The 27,427-nt window shown below is 32.1% G+C and overlaps 1 protein-coding gene and 1 long non-coding RNA gene across 2 annotated transcripts; both read right to left on the bottom strand.

Annotated features, from left to right (window-relative positions):
* Positions 1–1,052, bottom strand: LOC148620217 (uncharacterized). The gene is made up of 3 exons (XR_015921333.1): positions 1,001–1,052; positions 652–768; positions 1–78 (listed from the first exon to the last, which is right to left on the bottom strand). It is a non-coding gene; the product is annotated as an uncharacterized LOC148620217 (long non-coding RNA).
* A 12,856-nt stretch (positions 1,053–13,908) lies between these two features.
* Positions 13,909–21,918, bottom strand: LOC148620216 (uncharacterized). Its single transcript, XM_088580912.1, has 9 exons — positions 21,777–21,918; positions 21,093–21,200; positions 19,280–19,387; positions 18,757–18,867; positions 18,020–18,139; positions 16,117–16,227; positions 15,008–15,124; positions 14,529–14,645; positions 13,909–13,984 (listed from the first exon to the last, which is right to left on the bottom strand). Exons 1-9 carry the CDS (start codon positions 21,841–21,843, stop codon positions 13,968–13,970), a joined length of 876 nt encoding a protein of 291 aa, XP_088437038.1. The 5' UTR covers positions 21,844–21,918; the 3' UTR covers positions 13,909–13,967.
* Between the last annotated feature and the right edge of the window lie 5,509 nt (positions 21,919–27,427).

The following is a 27,427-nucleotide window of genomic DNA, read 5'->3' as shown; positions in this document are numbered from 1 at the left end:
CACATTTTATAATTTAATTAGTATATGCATTGTATTACGTCATTAATCTGCAGTCTGACCTTTCCTAGTAGTATTTTCCTGCAAGAAATAAAAACAAAAATAACAATGAACCGAGTACATTAACCTTTTGATTTTAGGCGTGTGATTTTTTTTTTTATTTCCCTTTTTGCTTTCTCTAATTATCGCAGAATTTCTTTTTGTTATTTAACAATATCCACACATGACATGTTTTATGGTTTGTTTTAACCCTCAAGCACATGCAAATACTTATGCGAATCTTTTGGTTATTTTTTTTTATTAAGTCAAAAATGTAACAGTTGCCTACTCTAAATAAATATTGTTTCAGTGTACACAGTGAGAATTGTATTTACGTATGTTCGGAGTTACATGATAACTCAATATTTATTTATTGGGTATTAAGACGAGGTGCATTTTTTTTTCTTTTGTAAAGCAGATTTATAATAGAGGCTAAGAGATATGCAAATAATTATAGAATTTTCAGCAATTGCTCATTTTCTAAATTTAAATAAGAGACAAATCCGACCTCAACTGTCTGAATTTAACAAATTATTTAACGGAAATAATTATGATTCTGAAACTTTGATATTCAGTGTATATTTTTAAAGGTAACTGAATAAATAAATGACTTACTAATTTGGCAATGTTTTCCATAGTAGTCATATGGACAAGAACATTCGTAGTAAGGAGGGCCGTAAATATACTGACAGGTTCCTCCGTTAAGACATGGGTTAGGAATGCATACGTTATCTACGAAGATTTATATACATTCAAATAGCATTGCATAGGTATTGTATTGTTTTATTGAATAGAATTTTTGTTATGATTATTTTTTTATGCATATGTTTATATTTCATACTGTTACTTTCTAGTTTCCGATTTCCGCTAGAGTCTTGGTTCTCTTTGTACTTATTTATAGGTTAAATTTTAGAATATAACTTCTAACTCATGTTATAGTTTGACAAAAATACAAAGTACTCACATCTAAAGGTTTCAAATACTAAATGCGTATAGTTGCATTCAGTTCATTCCACAAAAATTCTTTATAAAAATAAACCTTGAATATATTTCTTTCTTTGAAAACACATGTGTTACACGGATCTATTGCACGTGCATGTTAGGCGCACTAAAGCTCATTATATGATGTTCAAGGACAATTTCGAATATTCAGTATTGAAAGAGTAATCAAGGGAACCAAGGTTATAGGGTAATCAAAGGAATGAAATCCAGGGACAAAGACCAGACATGGAAAACAGACATACTCAACGAAGAACATAAAGTAACTGAAATCATACATGCAAAGTAACAAAAGCAAATGAGCAACTCGGACTCAACTAAAAACTGGGAGCATTTACCAGGTGCATCGGTAGGGTTAGCGTCTTCTGCTTTTCTAGAAACACCCGCCGAGTTGCTCATAAAAGTCAAGTCTTGGTTAGACAAACGAGGAAAGAAAGACTATGACCTGTTGTTCGGAGTTACATGATAACTCAATATTTATTTATTGGGTATTAAGACGAGGTGCATTTTTTTTTCTTTTGTAAAGCAGATTTATAATAGAGGCTAAGAGATATGCAAATAATTATAGAATTTTCAGCAATTGCTCATTTTCTAAATTTAAATAAGAGACAAATCCGACCTCAACTGTCTGAATTTAACAAATTATTTAACGGAAATAATTATGATTCTGAAACTTTGATATTCAGTGTATATTTTTAAAGGTAACTGAATAAATAAATGACTTACTAATTTGGCAATGTTTTCCATAGTAGTCATATGGACAAGAACATTCGTAGTAAGGAGGGCCGTAAATATACTGACAGGTTCCTCCGTTAAGACATGGGTTAGGAATGCATACGTTATCTACGAAGATTTATATACATTCAAATAGCATTGCATAGGTATTGTATTGTTTTATTGAATAGAATTTTTGTTATGATTATTTTTTTATGCATATGTTTATATTTCATACTGTTACTTTCTAGTTTCCGATTTCCGCTAGAGTCTTGGTTCTCTTTGTACTTATTTATAGGTTAAATTTTAGAATATAACTTCTAACTCATGTTATAGTTTGACAAAAATACAAAGTACTCACATCTAAAGGTTTCAAATACTAAATGCGTATAGTTGCATTCAGTTCATTCCACAAAAATTCTTTATAAAAATAAACCTTGAATATATTTCTTTCTTTGAAAACACATGTGTTACACGGATCTATTGCACGTGCATGTTAGGCGCACTAAAGCTCATTATATGATGTTCAAGGACAATTTCGAATATTCAGTATTGAAAGAGTAATCAAGGGAACCAAGGTTATAGGGTAATCAAAGGAATGAAATCCAGGGACAAAGACCAGACATGGAAAACAGACATACTCAACGAAGAACATAAAGTAACTGAAATCATACATGCAAAGTAACAAAAGCAAATGAGCAACTCGGACTCAACTAAAAACTGGGAGCATTTACCAGGTGCATCGGTAGGGTTAGCGTCTTCTGCTTTTCTAGAAACACCCGCCGAGTTGCTCATAAAAGTCAAGTCTTGGTTAGACAAACGAGGAAAGAAAGACTATGACCTGTTGTTCGGAGTTACATGATAACTCAATATTTATTTATTGGGTATTAAGACGAGGTGCATTTTTTTTTCTTTTGTAAAGCAGATTTATAATAGAGGCTAAGAGATATGCAAATAATTATAGAATTTTCAGCAATTGCTCATTTTCTAAATTTAAATAAGAGACAAATCCGACCTCAACTGTCTGAATTTAACAAATTATTTAACGGAAATAATTATGATTCTGAAACTTTGATATTCAGTGTATATTTTTAAAGGTAACTGAATAAATAAATGACTTACTAATTTGGCAATGTTTTCCATAGTAGTCATATGGACAAGAACATTCGTAGTAAGGAGGGCCGTAAATATACTGACAGGTTCCTCCGTTAAGACATGGGTTAGGAATGCATACGTTATCTACGAAGATTTATATACATTCAAATAGCATTGCATAGGTATTGTATTGTTTTATTGAATAGAATTTTTGTTATGATTATTTTTTTATGCATATGTTTATATTTCATACTGTTACTTTCTAGTTTCCGATTTCCGCTAGAGTCTTGGTTCTCTTTGTACTTATTTATAGGTTAAATTTTAGAATATAACTTCTAACTCATGTTATAGTTTGACAAAAATACAAAGTACTCACATCTAAAGGTTTCAAATACTAAATGCGTATAGTTGCATTCAGTTCATTCCACAAAAATTCTTTATAAAAATAAACCTTGAATATATTTCTTTCTTTGAAAACACATGTGTTACACGGATCTATTGCACGTGCATGTTAGGCGCACTAAAGCTCATTATATGATGTTCAAGGACAATTTCGAATATTCAGTATTGAAAGAGTAATCAAGGGAACCAAGGTTATAGGGTAATCAAAGGAATGAAATCCAGGGACAAAGACCAGACATGGAAAACAGACATACTCAACGAAGAACATAAAGTAACTGAAATCATACATGCAAAGTAACAAAAGCAAATGAGCAACTCGGACTCAACTAAAAACTGGGAGCATTTACCAGGTGCATCGGTAGGGTTAGCGTCTTCTGCTTTTCTAGAAACACCCGCCGAGTTGCTCATAAAAGTCAAGTCTTGGTTAGACAAACGAGGAAAGGAAGACTATGACCTGTTGCGTGAAACGTCCACGTTGAAAGTTTAATTAGTATTACCAGTTAAATTTTCCTGTCGTTACTCCTTAGATTAATTAATTTTTAAATGACTTACATCAATCAGCAAGACCATAAAAGACAATTATACAAGTGTACTTTGAAACTTACACTGGCAGTTCTTTCCTTTGTAGCCGTCTATACAGTAGCACTTGTAGTCGAAAAAACCAATTCTATTGCACGTTCCTCCATTTCTGCAGGGGTTAGGTAAACATTGGTTTGCTAAAATAGACACACATATGTACAATTTTAATTGAAATATTCATCACATACATAAGGTTTTTTTCTGATGAATAGGTGAGTGACTCTTTTAGAGCAAACATGTCTACCTAACATTCATGCAACGAACAAAGTTGAACGTTTTTTTTTACAGTTTTTGACTGTCACGAAATCAACCCAATCGAAAATTCAACGTCAAGGCGTTCTTCATCTAACACTAATCAACTTCCTCTCTTTCCCTTACTCTCCCCCCACATACACACACACGCGCGCTCGCAAACGCACACACACGCACATACACACAGAAACAAACGTTTTGTAAGACACCCAACATCTCGAACCGAATTAGAAGATATTGAATACAATCAGCTCACATGTATGTATGTACAACATCCTTTATCAGTAGGAAATTGGTAATAAGCACAAGCTTCAATTGTGCTTATTCCAAAGCAATTGCCGAACACTGAAAACTGAATTCTATAAATACATTTACCGGTTCAGCACATTTCAGAAAAAAAATTCCCAAATGTCGGGATAGAATTAAAAGTATTAAACTGGTATTTTCGGTCGTTCATGCCTGTATGAATGCATCTCTCCACACCCAAACATTACGCAATGGAACTTGAAGCCATATTTCAAAACGTCACACATGCTCAGTATTGCTATTGTGTAAAATTTCGACTCGCGGGAAATGTCAAAAATGGTCAACGTGTACACTCACCAACTTAAAATGAACGACAACTGTGACACCTTTATGTTTTGAGTTTTTATAGTTTTCTAAGAAAAAATAAAACATTTCATTGAAAATAAAAAACAAAAAACAAGCTGATGCCCTCCTCAGTTGTCAGTGGAGTCCTCAGTTGAAGGTGTGTATACATACACAAGTCCTCACTAGCATTCCATTACACACCCACACAAACACATATACACAGACAAACATTTTGAAATTGATTGCAATAAAAAAGTAAAATTTGTAAAAAAGCAAGGTACGGTTGTAATCGTAATTGGTTGTACATGTCAAAAAAGATGAAATAGATAGAATATGTATAAACATTTGTTGGAAGTTAAGGAAGCTTTATATCTCATTGTTTTTATAATCTTAACACTGCATGAAAACAACTAATCCAGTATATACAATATGAATTCGTTTTAACTCTGTCTTCCCGTGTACATGTAGCAATAACAGGTATCACTAGTAAAGCATTGGCAACAAGTTTCGTACAATGAACTGCCACTGAAATGGCTAAAATTTAGGTTAGGTGTGGTTGAGTCAGTGAAAACTAAAACGTATTCAAGATAACGAGGTACAAGATGTAAATGAGAAAAAAATTTAAAAAACCTACAAAACCAAATGAAAATCGCAGACATGGATTCTGAAAATGATATTGAAAGTAGTAAATTATATTCATTAAAATGAATGATAGGATGAAGTTTAATGGATGTTACTTAATACTTTGTTGCCTGTACGTAACAGACACTTACAATAGTCAATACAACAAGTTTGAGCATAATGATGTCTTAACTGTATCCAGAATTGATAAATGATAAAATCATCTGGAGTCGTATATAGGGTTTTGCAAGATGTGACGATAAGCATATTTTAGTCTTTTTTATATTTATGTTTTAAAAGGGAATTATAATAAAACGCCTCCAGTTGATTTTTTCCTGTTGTTTTGCTTTAGTGCATGTGAAGATATTACATGGTAATGAGGTGTATTAACCACAATCTTGTACATGTACCTTACAATTTAATATTTGCTTATGTGCAATCTCAATTCGTTAATAACCTTTACTTCTCAGCTTCTTAATTACATGTTACTAGTTTTTTCTTGATGCCAATTCTCGTAATAAGCATATTTTAGTATTTTAATTGAATAAAAACATTTATGACATGTGTCAGAGACTTGCATGTGTTGCAACATGAGGACAAGGTTGATTATGAGAATTTGTTAAATGATATCGTGTTAAAAATTTGTAAGTATATTGCTTATAATCCTACCGGTGCACCTGGTTCATGCTCCAAGTTTTTAGTGGAGTCCGTGTTGCTCATTTGCTTTTGTTGCTTTGTGTGCATGATTTTGGCTGCTTTGTATTCTTTTTTGTGTGTATCTGTTTTCCATGTCTGGCCTTTGTACCTGGATTGAGTTCTTTTAAATACCGCTATAACTTTGGTTCCCTTGATTACTCTTGCTGAGGTTTGGTAACTATTGATTGTGATTGCAGTTTGAGAATCCAGTTTCAGATTAATTTGAGCATGCATGAAGCATTTTTTTTTTCTGTCTCCATCCTCTCCAAAAACATCTAAAACAGTTACATCGCAGTAAAAAACATATCTTTGTTTGCAGCCTATTGAAAAAAAAAAACTTGTTAAAAATAAAATCAGTTCGAAATAATTTTTTTCCAACCAAAAGCATGAATAATGACAAATTGATAAACTAGTTTAACATTCTCTCATTTTCGAAAAATCATCTGCTTGAATAAAATTGACCCTTACAGTGCCGTTTTTAACGACCCTTTAATTTTTTCGGGAATTATGTAAATGATGGTGACGTCATATATTTCAAAATTAAATATACTATGCTGTCCTTCAACTGTTACGTTTAAATCTCATGAAAATACATTTCTTTAAAAAGTACAAAAAAAAACACATTACGATACACTGTTGAACCCCGAATTGCTGTCCAGATAGTACATTTTCGTATTAAGCCAAGTAGGCCAAAATCCGTATATTCTGCGTGTGTACTAAAGATTTAACTGATTCCATTCAATTGTTCACCTGAATTACGTAATATTAATGCGTTCAAGCCAATGAGCTTAGAACTCATGTTTGCACTGCAACATAAATAATGAAAATTGGCATTTTTCAGGCTTAAACATGCACTTTCAATTTTGTTTATCAATCTGAAGTTATCCCATGCATCCATGAAATATGAGTTAATATTTCATTTAAATTACTCATTCGTTGCCCTTATACCATAGTATTGCATTTTACTGACTTGTCTATCTGTAATAGAACTTCTGGCATTTTATTTCATACGAAACTCGCATTTATTTTGTTTCGACTTTTTTTTTAAATGATGTTACAATTAAACTCTGATTTGTTTCATACGCAATTGATTGACTGACATAGTAATATTATAAAAAATGTTGAATGTGAAAAAGGATGCATAATTTATTAAAATAAATTCGTTTCCAACACAACAAACGTTTTATATTTTCCACTTCAATTTGTAAACAAAACAATGCATTGTTGGTTATTAACGCTCGTCGAAAAATTGTGCTATAGTGTATCGCGCGGCACCTGTTTCTGGAAAAAGCCGAGGATGTTTACCCTACCGCTGTACCGAGTCAATGCTCCCAGCACTTACTGGAGTCCGTGTTGTTCATTTTATTTTTGTTACTTTGTATGTATTATTTTTTGGTTCTTTTATGTTCTTTCATTTGTTGTATGTCTTTTTTTCATGCCCGGTCTTTGTCACTGGATTACATTATTTAGATTTCCGACAGAACCCTGGTTCCTTTGATTAACCTTTTCGCACATCGTATACAGTGAATCGTAAATCGTATATCGTGTATCGTACATCGTATACGTGGTAAGTTTACACGATCCGAGTACTCTATCTATTTGAATGTGGAGATTTGATTGAGATAGTCATCCACCAAAAGCCAATCACCGAAAAATTCATCTCCTTCTAATCACTCTACACGGTCGTCAATGATGGCTATAACCCTCACCATAAAACAAGCCATAAAGGATATAATTAAATTATGTGAAGCTATTCATAAAAGACGAAAATTGACCTTATTTATAGATAAAACGTAAAAAGAATAACAATGAACATAAAAACACAATGACAATCATTGGACTGCAGGTTCCTGGCTCAGGGAAGGCAGAAAAGAAAATATGTGGCGTGGACAAATATGTTTGTGAGTGCTCCAACACCCCCTTTTGAAGTAAACATGGATGTCAGCATGTTTTGTTAGACATCCTTGTGTTGTGAGAATCAATTTATATCATTTCTATCTTTTGATGAAAAACTCAAACTTTGACAAAAACGTGCACATAAAAAGTACATTTTTAAAATATCTTCTATGTAAAGTTTAAAAGTTATCTTGCCTTTTACGTTAGATTTGATTTTGTATTTATTCAGCTTGGCATTCCATGCCTCGCCAGTAGTAGCTCAATTGCTAACTTTCAGCTTTCTCCGATTTCCCGACAAGTTTTAGCCTTTTCTGTGATATAAGGAGTTCATTGGGTACATTTGATTTTTTTTCAATAGGAAGAAGAAATCGTGCATATCTTTCGAAGAGAATTAATTCAAGCCGGAAAGTTTCTTTCAATATTTTAACACAATTATGCGTCATTCCCATAACCGAGGCATCCAAATTCAATTTTTTATGATTTGGTATCGAAAAAAAATATTATAAAACAAACAAAAAAAATAGGTAGTGCGAAAAACTAATTCACAGTTCTGATCGTGCAAAATAGCATACAATTCGAAATATCAGATTCCGTATCGTCTTTGGCAACATCCCTTCAGCAGATGCGTACGGAGTTTTCATATCACATGTTATGCCAGAGCTTGTCGTAACTGCGCAGACCTTTCGCCCCGCGCAAGATTTCTTACAATTAAGCTTCCGGAACAGGGTTATGCTGATGCAAGATTGAAGTCATCACTACAAAAGTTTTTTGGTCGCCATCATGAACTCGTTGATCGTTACGGGTATCCAACTGAAACATGAAGGCTAAATTTTTGTACGTGTCATAGTTTTCCTTTCCTCTTTTGTTTACCCTACAGTTGACTTTTCATAAGCAACTTGGCGGGTGTTTCTAAAAATGCAGAGAACGCTTACCCTACTGTGCACATGGATCGTTGCGATGTTTCAATCTACATCAAGAAACTGATTCGTCTAACTTGTTATAGTTCTCCTTTCCTCTTTCGTCTACCCTGAGTTTTAATGAGCAACTCGGCTGGTGGTGTTTCTGAAAAAAAGAGGACGCTTACCCTACCGGTGCTTGGTCCATGCTCCGTTATTACTTTGTATGTATCAATTCGGTTACATATTTGATCTTTTTATTACATTCTTTTGATTTCCGATAAAATCTTAGTTCCGTTGATTACTCACCCATATGACATACATGCCTTGAAGAGCGTAAACTTCCCATAGCATAAAGGGGATTGGGAATTACGAATGTGTATTTGGGAATAAGGATTTTAAATGAGGAGGTTTGGGAAATGAATTTCTAATACATAAATTTATGTGCAAATAATATCAGAAATGATTAGAAATAACAGTTGAATTATCCGAAAAAGGATTAAATTTGAGGATGTAAATAATTGATAAAGAAAATGCCATGGAGTTTCTACTGGGCGATGGGGATTTTTCTATGGGGAATGGGGGGTGGGGGTGGGGTGGTTCGTGTAAATGGGAAGTTTATATAAGTCAAAGGCTTCATGTAAGTATTCATATATTTAGTTTTTGTTAAACATATGATTATGATAATTGAAATACGATTATGATATATGATGTTATATGTTCTCTTTATGAATCAATCATATTTATTTCGGAGAATATTAATTATGTTAAGTTCACTATCTTTTTTCTTTGTCCCCTGAGTATGTTGGTAATCTCTCATTGATTCATTTCATTTCTTATTGATTGGCTATTTCTGTCACATTGTCTGTTCTTTATTTTCTAATTTAAATTTTACCGGGTACTCGATTTTGAGTTGATGTATATGAGAAAACGTTTTGTTGTCTCACTTAGTTATTTGGAAAAACACATATATTTGATTTCATTTCAACTAGAATGCGTGTTCATACTTACATAAGTTAGTTATTTATATTTCTGTTTCTTCTTAATTTATTTCACAATTATTTATTATTGAAAGTGTTCGTAAATGAGTATTTTGTTGTATGAGAAAGAATGAAGAGATTAAATGATATTAGGATTTTTTTTATTATTTCACTTACTATATTCGTGCACATATTCAGCAATAATTCTGTGTTTAAATTTAACACCTGCGTATGGAGTGTTCATATCACAACACATACGTTATGCCAGGGCTTGCCGAAACTATGCAGACTTTTTGTATCATGCTAGAATTCTAATAAATAGACGTCTGAAACAGGGTTATGTTAGTACAAGATTGAAGTCCTCACTACAAATGTTTTATGGTCGTCATCATGAACTCGTCGATCGTTACGGTGTATCCATCTGCGCCATGAAAACTGATTTGTTCAACGTGTTATAGTTTTCCTTTACTCTTTCGTCTACCCTACAGTTGACTTTTTATGAGCAACTCGGTGGGTATTTCTAGAAAAGCAGAGGACGCTTACCCTGCCGGTTCACCTGGTCCTTGCTCCCAATAATTCCGAGTTGCACATTTGCACATTTGCTTTTGTTACTTTGTATGTATGATTTTAGTTATTTTATGTTTTTTTTGTTGTGTATGCCTGTTTTCCAAGTCTAGTTTTTGTCCCCGGATTACATTCTTTTGATACTGCTATAACCTTGGTTCCCTTAATTTATCACTTACCACATATAGGGTAAGTTTTTTAATGTTTTTTTATCACTGTTTTTAAAATATTTTTGTTTGATGTCACATTTTCTCACATCGTTAGGAATAATGCATTTGTTACATATGTCATATATTTCTATATAAAGAAGTCTTATAGGCTAAAAACCACTAATTCCACTTCCCATAGGCTTCTATGCTAATTTCACAATATTCAATGGCTTCTCTGGACTTTACCTTAACTTTAACCTGCAGATGACTATATATCAGCATGATTCTACATATGTCAGCTCACAATCCTCAGAATGGCATGTGGGGTTAGCAGACTTGCAGTGCAGTACTGGTCACCGGAAGTGAAGGGTCTATAAATAGCATGGGAAATCCAAGTGTTTTCACAAGATAGGGGTATATTTAAAAATCATTATGGAGATTAGGCTTCACATCACAAGAAGCAAAATGCACCTATAAAATGTACAGAAATGTTTTTCCTTTCAGAAACTGTTTCAATTTTTTAAATAAGATGAGAACTTTTTTCACAGCACTATGAGGAACAGGGGTAATTTCTGCGTAGGACTATTTTTGCGTACGTTCCAAATGCTCATTGGTTGAATTGGTGGTCTGTAACCTAAAGAGTCACTTTTTGTCTTAGAAAAAATAAATAACTATACAGGTATCTTCCTACACACATACTGAATGCATTTGCAAAGTTTCAGTGAAATGTGACAAGCACTTTTTTAAATATTTGATTTTTAAATATAGGGTAACCAAGTTGTGCGAGCAAAAAAGTGAAAATATTCTACCATACTGAAATGCATTAAATATTTGCAAAGAACTTTTTCTGACTTTTCAAATAAAAAATATCAATCACAACTTGTTTTTTAACAATATTAATGAAGAAATAGTTTAAAAAGTAATCATTTTCTGAGAAATTGGTCTATTTTTAAAAATTTATTTCTGACATGCCTCCCCCTTTTTCTTGATCACATGTCAAAAATCCTAAATCTTTAAATTTTCACAAAAGGTGATATATTTGGCTTTAAATTTGTAAATACAGTGTTTTCACATTAAAACATGACCAGTAAAGGGCACCTAAAGCAAAAAAAGTGCTCAATAATGGATTTTCCATGTTGCCATAGGGGAATGCTTATATGGCCTTAACCGCAGTAATGAAAGTGAGTTTTTCCTCATTTCTAACCTAATTTTTGCTCAAATCTACACAAAACTTGATTTCAAGTGCTTATTACTACCATATTTAGGTAAATATAGCCCTCAAAGTTTAATATTTGATATTTTTACTAAATTTTCTACACTTTTTACAAGATAGGACATAAAAATCAGCCAAAAAGACCAATTTTCCATAATTTGGACCTATAACTTAAAAAAATGCATATTTTGAAGGATTTTTATAGTGTATTCCTCTCATGGCAAAGTTAACAAGATCTTCAAGTAGTTTAAAGCTATTTCAAGAAACTTTTCATTTTGCCATGGCTTCATCTTCAGGCTAAAAACCACTAATTCCACTTCCCATAGGCTTCTATGCTAATTTCACAATATTCAATGGCTTCTCTGGACTTTACCTTAACTTTAACCTGCAGATGACTATATATCAGCATGATTCTACATATGTCAGCTCACAATCCTCAGAATGGCATGTGGGGTTAGCAGACTTGCAGTGCAGTACTGGTCACCGGAAGTGAAGGGTCTATAAATAGCATGGGAAATCCAAGTGTTTTCACAAGATAGGGGTATATTTAAAAATCATTATGGAGATTAGGCTTCACATCACAAGAAGCAAAATGCACCTATAAAATGTACAGAAATGTTTTTCCTTTCAGAAACTGTTTCAATTTTTTAAATAAGATGAGAACTTTTTTCACAGCACTATGAGGAACAGGGGTAATTTCTGCGTAGGACTATTTTTGCGTACGTTCCAAATGCTCATTGGTTGAATTGGTGGTCTGTAACCTAAATATAATAATATTTAATATAAGAGAAGGTAATAGAAAAATAATTAGATCCACAAATGTTTATTTTTTTTTATTAAACATGACAGTAAAGATATAGAGTTACAGTATTTATTCCGTTTTATTTGTGTTTATTTGTGATATTTATGAATGATTAGGTTTACAGTTTAGGGATGTCATTTTGAATAAAATTGGAATATACGAATCTTTATTCTTGTGAAGTGCCAGTTATTCACTCCCATAACAGTAAGCCATTCCATTGTGTATAAAGGTTTTAGAGAATGTTGACGATAGACATATTTACATATAAAACCATTTTCTCTCATACTGTTCATGACATGAAGTAATCTTTAACCATTATTATTTTAATACATGTACCATGTTCAGAATGTAGTGGTAGACCTTGAAAAACCAAAATATTCACAATATATGTTTCAATGACAAGGCATCCACTCTTAATCCCTTAACATTCATTAAAATGTGACGTGCTTCAAAGGACAGAGATTAAAAGGCAAAAAATTAATAACCAATGTCATAGACGTATGACAATCTGACCTGGCTTGACGTCAAGGAAAAATATGAAAAACTAGTTTAATACCAAAAGACGTGATCTGCTTCCACAATCTTTTACATGTATGTGGTCTCTGTCAATATTTTATTCTCTTTAATATTACCTCTAAATAGATAGATCTCCAGCAGTCGAGGCGAACTTCCTACAGTATAACAGTTGAGGCGGTAAGGTTGGAAATGAATTGGAGATATCATTGGAAAAAGACAAGAACACATCGGACTCAATAATCATACGTTTTATTTAAACAAGATATTCAGCAAATCTATCTACATTTCTTACAGATTGTAAACAAATGCATTTTCAGTTAGCAACAAAGGACATATTTTATTTTATTGTGCAAACTGAGTTTTCAATTTGCAACTTTTATATGTACGCTATTTAAAATGTCTCATGTTCCATGGAAAAACACTTCGCCCGACACCTCTGCACATAATTTTTTTTTCTTATGCAGGGTTGTGGTCATAAGTAATAGAAATGTCATCATTAGAGAAGTGTTCTTGTTAATTCCATCCAGCCTTAATATTTTGCGTTGAAGTTAAGTCTATTACCTTTTTATGCGTTAGACAACGTCTGATTTGTTGGTATAATGTCATCGTTCTGGTCTGCATGGCTGCTATTTCTTTTAGAGCTTACTTTGAAGTTAATGTTAACACTTGTTGAAGACCTTTTGGAGATCTTTGGAAGTATCTTTAATTTAAGATTTAGGTTATACGCTTGTTTATTTTTTGTAGTTAAAAATATCCGCCATTTTATCCGTTCTAGCGATCACTCATGGTAGGTCAATGTATAAACTGCATAATTCTGTATTTACACATTGTTGCTGTATCGAAATTTTTTTCTATTTAATTTGAACTATCTAAAGTAATTCATTCCGTCCAAGAAATAAAAAAAGGACACAATATATTATTTTATTATTAAATGCATTGTATTAGGTCATCAATCCGCACTCGACTTTAATAGTAGTATTTACCTGCAACACGAAATGACAGTAAAGACAAATTTTGATAACGTTTGTGCTTAAATGTAAAGTGTAACACTGAGAATGGCTCTTTTTAAAGTCTGAATTATTCTACATTTTGATTCTCATTTAATTTGATAAAAGACCCTCTCCATATTCAGCAGCTATGGAATGCATCTTCATGTTACACTTTGGTAATAGACATATATTTTATTATTATTATTATTTTAATTATTGCTTGTACTGAAACTAGTATTTCTAAGTTTTTGTTATTGCCTCGAATCGAATTTCATTGATCTAATTTTTTTAATGAAAATTAAAAAGCAGAAGTTTACAAATATTTACACAGGGAAATCAGGAGAAGAAGAATTCAAGCTTCAATTAAAATACAACGAAAAGAGAAGAAAAAAAAGCAGACAAACACAACAAAGAACATGAACCAACCAAAAAAAAACAAAAACAAAAATACAAAAGTGAATTAGCAAACTTGGATTCCATTTTAAATTTGAAGCATGGACTAAGTGCATTTGTAGGGAAAGCTTTAAACACATCTCACTTTTGCAGCTCTTGCCACCATATCCGGACTTGCATTTACACCTGTATTTACCATATTTGTCACACACACATCGACCTCCGTTGTAACATATTCCACAGCGGTCATAATAGTAACGTTCTATAAAAATTTAGAAAAATGCAGCTAAAATGTGTAATTACATGAAATTGGACAAAAACAAAAGCTGAGTTGAATTGGTCAAGATATAGAAAGTGTTATATTATAAACAGGAAAAACATAAATGAATAGTTTATTTATAGAGGATTTCTCTTACGTTCTTTGTCCGATATCAAGGTGTTATACTAGAATTGTATAAGAATAAGTTATAATTTCAAATAAATACTTTTTTGCAAATAGTGTACACAAAGAAGTGGAGAATAATTTTTAAATAATAGAAAACAAATGAGTATTAAAACATGGTTCTTCCATTCTTCATGAATAGATAATGTGTGTTTTTGCAATGACGAAGTGTATCTACTTACTTATTTCACATCGTTTTCCATAGTATTTACTTGGACATGTACATTTGTAGTAAGGGGAACCATAGATATAGCTACAACTACCGCCATTAAGACAAGGATTAGGGTTGCATGGGCCATCTAAGTAAAACAAAAAATAATTCAAATTTGATTTATTTTCATGATATCTTTCGATTTAAATATAGGTACCGGTACTGTCAATGGTAAAGTGGTTCACAACAATGCATTTTCAGTCTCCATATGAATTTTTCTTTAAATAACGATAACTATTTCTGTATTAAGTTCTATGTGGTCTCTATTTTTGGAAAAATCATATATCTACCTACCACTACAAGCAACCAATGCAAATAAAACCAAGATTGATAACTCTTCATGGAATTTTTATCTCAATGGCGAAACAACCAAAAAAAAATATAATATTGGTTATGTGATCAGTGGCTTTTTCTGAACAAGATATGAAACTGCATTCGGTAGGTTTTTGATATGCTTGGATCATCTCCTGTCTGATTGTTATAAAGACTGATACTTATTCCAGAATATCATTTATGTTTTGGAACGTATAACATTGTTCCACGATGACAATTATTTATGATCTTTCTTATAGTTATTCATGTTGTACATTGTTTTTAGCTTTTGTGTCTATCGAAAGCTTTGTGTTAGGCGTTTAATATGGTGTTGATTTTGTCAGTTGTTTTTATTATCTAATCAATCTATCTTAATGATGTCGTACTTAAGTGCGCGCCTTAATAGTGGAAGCCTTTGACTCCGATACCCGACCGATTACTTCGTTGTACTAACGGCTTCATTTTTTTTCAATCAAGCACTCGGCTTTAACGCGAAGGAAGTACAATAGCTTTGAATATGGCTGAGGGAATTATTTGAGATTTGACCAGGGTGACATGTTTTCGTAAATGTTCTTATTTTGCAGGAACCTATGCAGTGCAATATGAAGCTGATATAATTTGTATTACGTCCAAAGCTGGGGCAAAAATTGTATCACAATCCTTAAGGCCAATATGTTATCGGTACTCATTCATTTACATCTTAGCTAAGGTTGAACTTTTAGGGACTTTAGTAAAATGGAACAATCACCAGTAAAGTTATAATCTTACATTGGCAGTTTTTGCCCCTGTAGCCATTTCTACAGTCGCACGTGTAGCTGTTACTTCCAATACATCGACACTTCCCACCATTTTTACAGGGATTTGGTAAACAGGCGTTTCCTAAAAATCAAAATAAATGTAACGATTATTTTAGTTTTTGTAATGTAGCAAACTAAAACAAAAATTAACCTTTCATTAAAAGATGCAAGAGTTCTCAAACAACATTGAAGTACATAAGGTTAAAAAAAACGCTACAAAGATTAACGTGGGTACGCCGTGAAGAAGATTAAGTATGTAATGATATATTTGTGTTAAAGAGTAATCAAGGGAACCAAGGTTATAGCGGTAATCAAAATAATGCAGACCAGGGACAAAGGCCAAGCATGGAAAACAGATATACACAACAAAGAACATAAAGTAACTAAAATCATACATACAAAGTAACAAAAGCAAATGAACAACTCGGACTCAACTAAATATACCTTAAAATCTTAACGGAAGCGGAACGTTTAGCGCTATAAAACCTAAATTTTGCCAAACAAGCATTTTGAAATGCCTTTATTCAGTCAGGACAATTTAGGTTGTTTAGAATTTTCTGTTTTTTCCCCCATCATGCCATATATGTTATAAGGACTTTCCTTTTGGCTCTTCCATTTGCTTAAATGTACTGCCTAGAGTTGTTAATTCTGTAATTTTGTTATTACCCATCATAACCACCCGATCATCAGGCCTACTCAACAACTTCAATATGATCTTCAAGTGCCATTTCACCGCCCATTCTTTTCCCCATATATAAACCGAAGCATTTTGTATTTCTTTTTTTTTCAAAGTGTATTTCCCCCGTGCAGGTTCCGGTGTCAAAAGAATAGGCCTGCAGCAGCGCTAAGCTTGTCGTAAAAGGCGACTAAGTAATGCTCAGAAACCTAGCCGGGGGCTAGGCGCTCTGCCCACAGGGCAACTAGGATGTGTGCCCCAGGTGGTGGAATGGGGTACCCCTGGCGTATTACATGCTGAGGTTGTCAGTCTATTATACGGAAAATCTGACCGCAAACCATAGTGGTGTACCGTGCTGGGAAAGTTGCCACGTTCCTCGCACGTTAAAGAACCCTGCTGTGGTATTCAATAGGAGTAGGAACCTTTACGCTCCGCCACAGGAGGCTAAATTGCCCGACCCAATCCATCCCTCCCTTTTTCTAGTGGCAATCTAAATTTGTCGACCCTGTTGCCCTTGTGTTCTATCCATTTTTTATTTCATCATCATTTCATGTTCAGTTTATCATCCCTTTCATGTTCATCGTCTGAATGTAGCTGAAATATTGCTGCTCGGACGTTAAACCCAAACAATCAATCAATCAAACTGTATTTAACTTTACAAAACAAATCAAAATAAATCAACATATCAACTTTTTCTTGGTATCACGAAGTTCCAATAGTGATCCTCATTGCAATATTTTATTTGCAATTAAAATATAGGAATATGATTGCAATCTTATTTGGAATTATTGTACCTATAAAAGTTTGAATTAATTGCGACCAAGTGATATTCATAACTCTAAGCACAGTTTACTTATAAATATCTATTTAATTGCGTAGCAACTTTTAGACTGCTTTTCCAAATGACGTCACATTTGCAATTATCAAAAAATCATTGTTTACTTACTCTGTAAAATATTATGTTGTTATATTTGATAAATATGTTACTTCAACATCATTTGATTTATATGTAGATCTTATAATTAGCTTGAACATATACGCATTTTAACAAGACTTTATTTTTTAGTATTGTTAATGTTTGTTTTAACCTATGAAATATACAAAAGTAGACTTTGAATGTAAGCTTCAAAAAGCGTTTGTTATGGTTTTCCATCTCATTTTAATTGCCAAAAAAATACACCACTGTAGAACAACTTACTTAGCTCGCATCGTTTTCCGTACCAACCACTTGTACATGAACATTTGTAGTAGGGGTAACTTGGATAATAATAGCTACATGTGCCGCCATTCAAACATGGACTTGAGTAGCATGGGCCATCTACAACAGTCAATAATCGAATTATGTAGGATCAATGTACATGATGCTCACCAATTTCGAATCAATACGTGAAACGGTAGATTGGTAAAAACATAATCAATTTTAGGTGGTAGACTTAGGGTAAGGGACACAAATCTAAGAAATCCTTGTAACGTTTGTGTTCAGGATTTTACATCAATCTCATGTAGTCATCAAAGTACCTTCAACAGGTGTCAATGAAAGCTTGAAATGCTTTGTTGAAATTAAATATGGTACAAACATATTACTAATTTCAAGAGTTGTGTCACAACCTTATTTAACATGGATCTCAATTAAAACATAATTGTGTATTGCAAATTTGTCTAATTACGTTCAATATTTCTTCCAGTTGAATCTCATTAGTCCGAATGTTTATCATGAATACAAAATACGTAGGAAGCCACAAAGAGTATTGTATACATTGATACTGGTGATACTTCCGTTCATATCAAAAGCTTAAATGGACGTCAAGGTCGATAAGACATACCATTTAAATTGAAAGTTACCGATTGCTTTAATTTTACGACTGATTGTATCCAAAATGGATAATTAAGAGATAGAGTACAACAGAACAATAATAAGTAAACTTGAGATCTTACACTGACAATTCTTTCCTTTAAATCCATTCGCACAGTCGCACTTGTAGTTGTTACCTCCAAGACATCTACATTTCCCGCCATTTTGACAAGGGCTAGGTGAACACGGATTAACTAAACATGAAAACAAGTATTAATCATTTAGAATTGTCTTTAATTTATATAACACTAATAAATGCTTCAATGAAAGCTGACATTTTTTTTATTAAGTCTAGTGGATCCAGGAATAGCTTCCAACTAATGCTTCTTCTCACACATATTTATTCGTTCTAGCATTCATTTTTAGTTTTATAGCATGTGAAACAATATATTTTAGGTAAAATATTCGAATAACAAATACATTTCGCTGAACACTTGGATTCTTTAACGAATGGATATTTTGTTAATGGCTTACATGAAGAAAACTATACAAAGCAATTTCTAAAACATCTTTTGTGTATATAGTTTCATAAAATATATGAATAATTGATTTATCACACTTAACATAAAAACCAAATTAGGCCTTAATAGTATAAGAACTACATACGTTGACAATTTCTTCCATAGTAACCTGGTAAACATTTACAAGAGTAGGAATAACCTTTTATGCAACATGTACCACCGTTTTGACATGGGCTTGGTGAGCATGCATTGTCTACAATACAAAGATACTATAGCAAACTTGTAAATCATCTGACAGTGACTAAAACTTGGTCAAATAGATCTGTATGAATTCAAAACAAAGTTTTACTGTTGTACATAGAAAATGAAAGAAACCTAAATCTCATCAAGTTTACATTTTACTACCTACACACAAAAAAGAAAGAAAAAAATGTTTTCAAACAGAGAGGTTTTTGTATTATTCTTACTTACGTAGAAACTTGATATGTATTGTTCTTACAGCTATCTAATTCACATTTCTACATATGTACAGATATTCCATTTTTTTTTCTATGTGTTTAAAACTGCTTTATCGTATTTTTGAAACGAGATATGTTTTGTGATTTTTGCCTATCTTGTTAATGTGGTAACACAGATTTATTTTGAATTAACATCTATCATATAAAGTCATGAAAATTGAATGTTAGAACAGTGACTGGCAGAACTTCGACAAAAACAGAAAGAACACTTGTAGGTCGTAAAGTTGTAAACAATAAAACGAAAGGATTTTTTTAATTTTGTAGAAAGAACAAAATATAATTATTAGACCAAACATTAGAAATCAAATGTATTACTACGTTGATGTTTTAAGGACGTAGACCTAGGATAAGGGACATAACTCATGAAATCAGTAATATGTTTGTATCATATTCAATTCCACCAAAACCGTTCAAGCTTTGCTCTGAAACAGAATGAAATCAGTCCAAGTCACTTTGATGCTTACATGAGATTGATGAAAAATAATGAATACAAACGTTCCAATGATTTTCCATAGTTGTGTCCCTTACCCTAGGTCTACCGCCTTAATGTCCAGACCATTCGGGTTCTGGTCTCTCACATATATTGAAGAAGGTAATTGAGTTCAACCATGTTTAGGCATATGGAATATACATTTTGGTAAAATCAGTTTTACATTAATGGACTTGCATTGTAAAAAAAATGATATATATCAAGTATGAAAATTCGAAAACAATTCAGTTCTTACACTTGAATTGACAGCATTTATAGCAATACATTTGCATCATTACCATATTGAATACTCGGAAAAATAGAGGTGAGGTGTATTTTAGAACATTCCAAAACAAATAGAGATGTTTAAATATAGAAAACAATGCATTTTTTATTTTTTAATTAAAGGAAACGACAATATGACATTGATTTCCATACCCAAATCGCAAATTTTGATAGACTATACACATGTTTCAAGGAGTTATCTCTTAAAAGCAGCATTATAGTTTAATACATAAAAAGACATTTACCCCAAACTTAATTGTATTCAAGAACTACTCAAAACAAAAAAACAAAACAAAACAAAAACAAAACAAAAAACAAAAAAAAACTATCGAAGTAGGAAGCCAAATCCATCACTTACAGGTTTTATTATGTGCAATACAAACAATAAACATCGTTTTTTTTTTTTTAGATATATGAAAATTGGTAATAGTGCAACTTTGGATAAATATGATGAATAAAATCTGATATAACTCGTGATCAAACAAGTCTGACTGCTGCGTTGATGAATACTCTCGGAGACCACGGGTCCACCAATAGGGGTATCAACCCAGTGGTTATGAAATACAAAAATACCAATTATCTGCCGGGCCTTTTGCATAGTTTAGGACCGTTCGGGTATGCTTGAAAATGATTATATGGACCAAATACCTGTATTGTCTAGAACTTTTATATAAAATTCTACTTACTTTGACAATTCCGTCCACTGAAACCGTATTTACATTGACAGATGTAGGATGATCCTTTTCTACAGCATTTACCACCGTTCTGGCATGGATTGGGATTACATGGGTTTTCTGCAGCAATGAAACACGTCGTTATCAAACCAATCAAAAATAAGGAGTTCATTTTCAAAGTAATGATAAAATTAAACAAAAAAAATAAAAAATATGAAATTATGAATTGCATTTTGTTAATACTTGACACTAAAACCACAATATTCTAGATAGGTCCTTAAATTTTTTAAAGACATTAATTTAATTGTCAGTCGATTTTCCATATCATGTTGATAAATTCAGTGTTGTTTCATTGAAATCCGCTGAAAATAAACATTTCGAAAGCAGATCACACTGTCAAAAAACCTCATTTTTCTAACATTCATTTGAAAATTTTCTGAGCAAATGCAGTGGTGCAGAGATCAAATAATGGTCTTTTTCGGAAGGAGAAAACATCTTTGAGTAAAATTATTGTCATATTGGTGGGGTTTTGACATGCATGTTTACGATTTTTGTTTCCAATTTGCCTGATTCTTACAAAAACTTACAATTATCGTCATTATTGGTAGAATTTGCATGAAGTTGACTTCGCCAGATATCAATAAATATCGAATAAAACTTGGTAATGAAAAAGATATATATATATATATTACTTACTGTAATAATCGTATGCCTGAACAAAACAGACACATATCGCAATGGTCAATATGGCAAGCTTCAGCATGTTGATTTTTTGAGGATTTTTTAAGATCCAATATTTTCTCAACAGAGTTCTAGTCTTTTATAGCTTATAGCAACATGTCAATAGGAAAATATTTAACTAAATTACTTAAATAACATGTTCAAATGGTATTAAATAATTGAAGCAGAAATGAAAACATTGCTATCGTCTAATTTTGAATATATTTTAATAGTTTATTATAAGAGAATACACATTTATTGCGTAAGTTAAAGAAAAATCTGTCGTTTTTTCATAAAAGGAATGTTTCTATTTTATCCATTACCAATAATAAACTTTCTGTCTTAATAATAAACTTGTTTAATTTTTTGCAAGTCAAAGTTGTCTCGTAATGTTTATTACTATTTCATTTGACGAATTTATTTGGTATGAATATGTTATACGAGATCGGCATGCGTTTTATTCAACCATTTATTAACCATTATAGAGGTAAAAGAGCTTATATTATTTTTTTTTTTTTTTTTTTTTTTTTTTTGCAATGACTTCTACATTATTTATTGGTTTTCAATTTAGACTAAAAAAATATGAGGAAGACATTGTTGGCTGTTGTAACATGTGTTTTCCTGAAAATATAGATTCTCCAAATATATATATTATCAAAAAAGCATGAAAATTTTATTTCTCCACGTACAAATGATGTTTGATAGTAACACGTATTTTATCATAAACAAAATCAAACATCAGAACTGTTTTGGAATGAATATTGTATAGCATTTATTATTGAATTACATCTATTATGTATCTTATCATTTGAAACTTTTGCTTTAGATAAGAAGTTGCTACAAACAAGGTTCAATTTGTACTTTAGATTTCATTTAAGGAGGTAGACCAAGGATAAGGGACATAACTCTTGAAATCATTGATATGTTTGTATCATATTCAATTTTACTAAAGCCTTGCACGCTTTCCCTTGAAAAAAATGAAATCAGTCCAAGTTACTTTGATGCTTACTTAAAATGGTTGTAAAATGATAAATACAGACGTTCCAGTAATTTGTAAGAGTTGTGTCCCATACCCTATGTCTACCTCCTTAACTCTTGAATATGCCTTGAGATGATGTACATTTTTATGTGTTGATATTCTCTTTTGAAATACTTCTATCGGATTCAGTGAATGGAGTTTAAATCACAAATGCAAGACGGTAAATAGAAGTTGGCAGTGATAAACAACCAGAGAAGTCTATATTATGGGTATCGTACATTTTGTATCTTAGGATTATTTTTATTGTCAAGGAAAACAGTAGCACAACTACCTGTTTATCTCATCTACAAAGATTTAAATAATAAATAGTCGACATAAGTAACTATGTTGGCGTTTCATTAAAATGAAATACTGAAGAATTTTCACCCTACCTTCACTTCTTGCGCATACCTCAGTGCCGTTCAAGTAAGAATAGATCGATTTATTTTAGTTTGATGCGTATTTTTTCATTTCCAGTAATTTGAAATTTTTTTACACTTTTCTTAGCTTTGACCATAATATCTCAATACTTTCTAAAAGGTATTCAATACAAGCCACATACGCAATATTACATAAACTTTAAGGCCACATCACTGGATTAAACACATGTAGTAAGACTACACTGTTATTTCATTGAGATAGTTCTCTTGAAATCGACTTTCTGGCTGTGAAATATAGTATTATTGCGTAAAGTTTTCCGTATTGGCTTATTTATTAGTCCAAGGTTTGCCATATTGGACTGAGGCGTAGCTGGTCCAATATGGCTAGCCGAGGACCAATAACTCACTAAAAAAACACTTTATATACCCGTTTAAAATATTATTTTATCATACTAGTTACGATTTAAGAACGGTTTTTTTTTAATGACATATATCCCTTGATCTTTGCTTTCTACAGCCTTCTACAGATTTCTGTTGGTTACATACTTGCTTTGTATTTTGAAGATGAAACTGTTATTTTAGTTGTCAAAAACTAACTTTTAATTGATCAAGTGAAGAAATGAATGAATTAATGAAGCAGTGACAAAAGATAGCTTATTTTTCTTTTGTTATGGTAGATACTTGGATAAATGTAGGAGTCACAACTGTAACTGCTCATTGAGAATTTGTCATCTCTTGAATTAAATAAATGGAAATCTAAGTTATTATTTATGTTCATGAATTATATCCAGTTTAAAGCCTCCATCATTCTCGATTGTGAAACGACGTGTTACATGCTGGGGTTGCCAGGCTATAATAAGGAAAACCTGACCGCAAACCATAGTGGTGCACCATGTTGGGAAAGATGCCACGTTCCTCGCACGTTAAAGAACCCTGCTGTGGTATTCGATAAGAGTAGGTACCTTTGCGCTCCGCCACAGGAGGCTAAATTACCCGACCCTACCCATCCCCCTTTTTGTTGTGGCAATCAAATTTTGTCGGTCTTATTATCCTTGTGTCCCATCCCTTGTTTCATTTCATCATCATTCATGTTCATTGTATCACCCATTTCATGTTCATCTGCCTGAATATAGCTGAAATATTGCTGCTCGGGCGTTAAACCCCAACAATCAATCAATCAGTGTAATAGAGGAAACGAACGTCTGCTGCTTTCTGGAGTTTTTGAAGGTGAAGAACGTTAATTATAGAGTGTTTACAAACATATTATAGATGGGCAGTTGCGTTACTTTACCCATCACAATTTTCTTGGCGGCGAGGGGATAATTAGACAGTTAATATATTTCTTTTAACATCTCTGTAAATGATGTGTTTGCTTTGTGTAAAGTTTCATTCAAATCCATGAGATAAACTTACGATAAATGTGGAAAAAAAACTGTCAAATTCTAATTATATATTTGTGCTGGAATCATATTTATTCATGCATATCATTATATAGTGTCGTTTAATTCGGCAAAGTTTTAATTAAACCCAGAGGTATAGGAGGACTTTGGTAGAAGAGAAATATTGACCAAAACGTTATTTAAAGTCTTTCTTCAAAGTTATTTTACTTTCATGATATTTGTGAATAAGTTTATTCTCAGGGGAATCTTCATATTGGACTTTGCTTTTTGCAAAGATTCATTAAATTTGAGCAGCAGTAAAATATGAGAAATGTGAAAAGCGCGCGAAATGTAGCTGCATCGTGTATTTTTTGTAGATAGATTCCGCATATTTCAGTAACACGTTTCTCTATTTTTTCATCGAAAATATTTTTAAATACACGCAAGATAGTTATGTTTATCTAAGTTATTCTAAGTAATATTCATCTCTGAAGAACATTGATATTTTTCTGTCTTCTTATCTTTTCTATTGTTCTGGTTAACCAGTTTGAGAGCCGCCATCCCGTGCCGAGTGCGGATTCTCATCCCAATTTCAGCAAAACAAGCGGCTTGCCCAATCAGCAACCGTTATTTCCTTGACTGTACCTATGTAAAGCGACTGGTTTCCCGTGATAGCTTTCAATTATTTATCCCGTCTCGCATACTATTAATAGTATGTTATCGGTCATGCATGAGTGGTTTTCAGGAAACAGTAATTATTATAGTATCGTTGGAAAAATGAAAGTGTTACTATATGTAAAAGAAAATCACATATAGTGATACCATGAAATCAACAAGTTGTGAAATGGACTCAAAATTGTACCTGCAACAAAGCAAATGCATGTTAAACTGGTGATATATAATTATTATTCGCATCGCATATATTAAAACCATACTTTAAAATCTCAGAAAAAAATTGGATAAAACGATTTCAAAATTACAAATTTAAAGTAAAATTGAAAATAAAAATCCCAAATGTCCTCTCGCTCAGAAATACACAAGTTTTGATCATTTTTAATGCGGTAGGCGTAGAATGTCCTGAAAAGATAATAACATTAAAAATAATGCTATATTTCACTTTATGTAATGCTTTTCGAAATATTGTATATTAAGCCACAAATGAGCTACATTTACATATTCAGAATAATTATGTTTTAGTGGGCTATTGGCTGACTGAGAGTCAACCTCCTGTCAAGACTAAATGCTGTTTTCGTTTTTGTTTGTTTTTGTTTTTATTTTTTTTTTTTTTTTTTTTTTTTTTTTTTTTTTTTTTTTTTTTTTTTTTTTTTTTTTTTTTTTTTTTCAGGGGTGGGGGCAGAAATAAACCATATAATCAGCAATTTTCTTGAATTTATTAGAACTATAGTAATATTTGAAATTATTTGTTAAGAGTGATTCATAAGAGTTGTCGTTCGTTCGGCATTTAACAGTTTATTTATTTCTGGACTATTGTCCAATCTGAACGGTATTGATGTTCTTTAATTATTATATGCATTCAATATTCAAATAAACTGTGGACATCTGTACCCATAATGGTTATCTTTATACTTATTCGACATTGATTTACTTCTATAACAAAGGATGAGGGTACATCAGGCTCTGTTACAATTACACCTTGGTGTTATATTCCACACTATTTAGTCTAAAGTTACAGTTATAAAGTATGATATGTTTTCCCTTCTGTTTAATGTGGATATGTTGTTTTTATTTATTCGTTTTGGTTTTGTTTTGTTTTGTTGTTTTTTTTTTGGTTTGGTTTTTGATTTGATTTTGGTTTTTTTCTGTTTGTTTTTGTTTTTTATGCAAAAAAAAGATAAGAATCAGGAGAGAGTTTAATCTTTTATTTGCGTTTGTTAATAAATAGTATTTCCAACTTTACCGGATGATATTAGGGAATGAACTACGTTTATACATTAATTACAAGGAAAATTATCGTTAGAGAGAGTATACTACTGGTGTCTATACAATAATGCTTATGCATTTACCAGCCAGGTTTTTAATCATATAACAGTTACATTTGAAGCTACATGTAGGTCACTTGATACATGTACACAAAAATTGGACTTCGTCATTTTTAAGCGATTTTTATCGTATGTTTGAAAGTTTGTCAATAATTGAAAATCGAGATTCAGCGTTTACCAAATAATCCTTTTTCCTGTAAAAAGAATGAAGAAATGCACACTTTCAGTTTTAATCTTATTTTAGTTAAGTAAACGCTCAATCTCACTATGAAATAAGTTGCAAAAGAGTGAAAATTTATTTATTTCATTTACTGAATAGCCTTCAAGACTGTCTTTGTGCAATCGTTTCTCAATCTTTACTTTTTAAATTACAATCTTAATGCATAAAGTTGAAAACTTGTAATATAAATTATATGATTATTTAGTTTTCTTCCGAATTTTTGACAATTATTTCTGTAGGCAGAACAAGGCCTTATGGGCCCTCATCCTTCTAGAATAAATATCAAAACAAAGGTGATTGAATAGAACAAATCGGGCAAAACTGAAAAAAGAAATCAACCATAATATACGACAATGTTCATTAACTATTTTCGTGAGAAAAATAAAACGTGAAATTCAGCAACCTGCACATAGCTAACGATTATCGAAAACCACATTGAGACGGAAGAACTATTAGGCCACTTTTTTTTTTTAAAAATAACAACACTGTTTATAATATCTATAAGAAAAGTGAAGTGCCAGGAGTGGGACAATTGAATACATCTAAATCCCAAAACATAACCTGAACATGCACATAGGAAATAAAGATCTACGTGCAAAATGAGGCGAACCGAATAAAAAAATACTACAC

Source organism: Perna viridis, chromosome 4 (genome assembly GCF_037379345.1).
Source record: "Perna viridis isolate PV_CMFRI_1.1 ecotype Kerala chromosome 4, ASM3737934v1, whole genome shotgun sequence".
Taxonomy (NCBI): Eukaryota; Metazoa; Mollusca; class Bivalvia; order Mytilida; family Mytilidae; genus Perna; species Perna viridis.
Note: the sequence above shows the minus strand (reverse complement) of the source record. Positions and strands in the feature narration are given on the sequence as shown.

What these genes read in the sequence shown, in the direction of transcription:
- LOC148620216 (XM_088580912.1), bottom strand. Translation starts at nt 21,843, where the DNA reads ATGCTGAAGCTTGCCATATTGACCATTGCGATATGTGTCTGTTTTGTT. An exon ending in CTATGGAAGAAATTGTCAAC is followed by an intron (nt 18,868 to 19,279) that starts GTATGTAGTTCT and finishes TTTCATGTTTAG; the next exon opens with TTAATCCGTGTTCACCTAGC. An exon ending in TGGAAAACGATGTGAAATAA is followed by an intron (nt 14,646 to 15,007) that starts GTAAGTAGATAC and finishes AAATTTTTATAG; the next exon opens with AACGTTACTATTATGACCGC.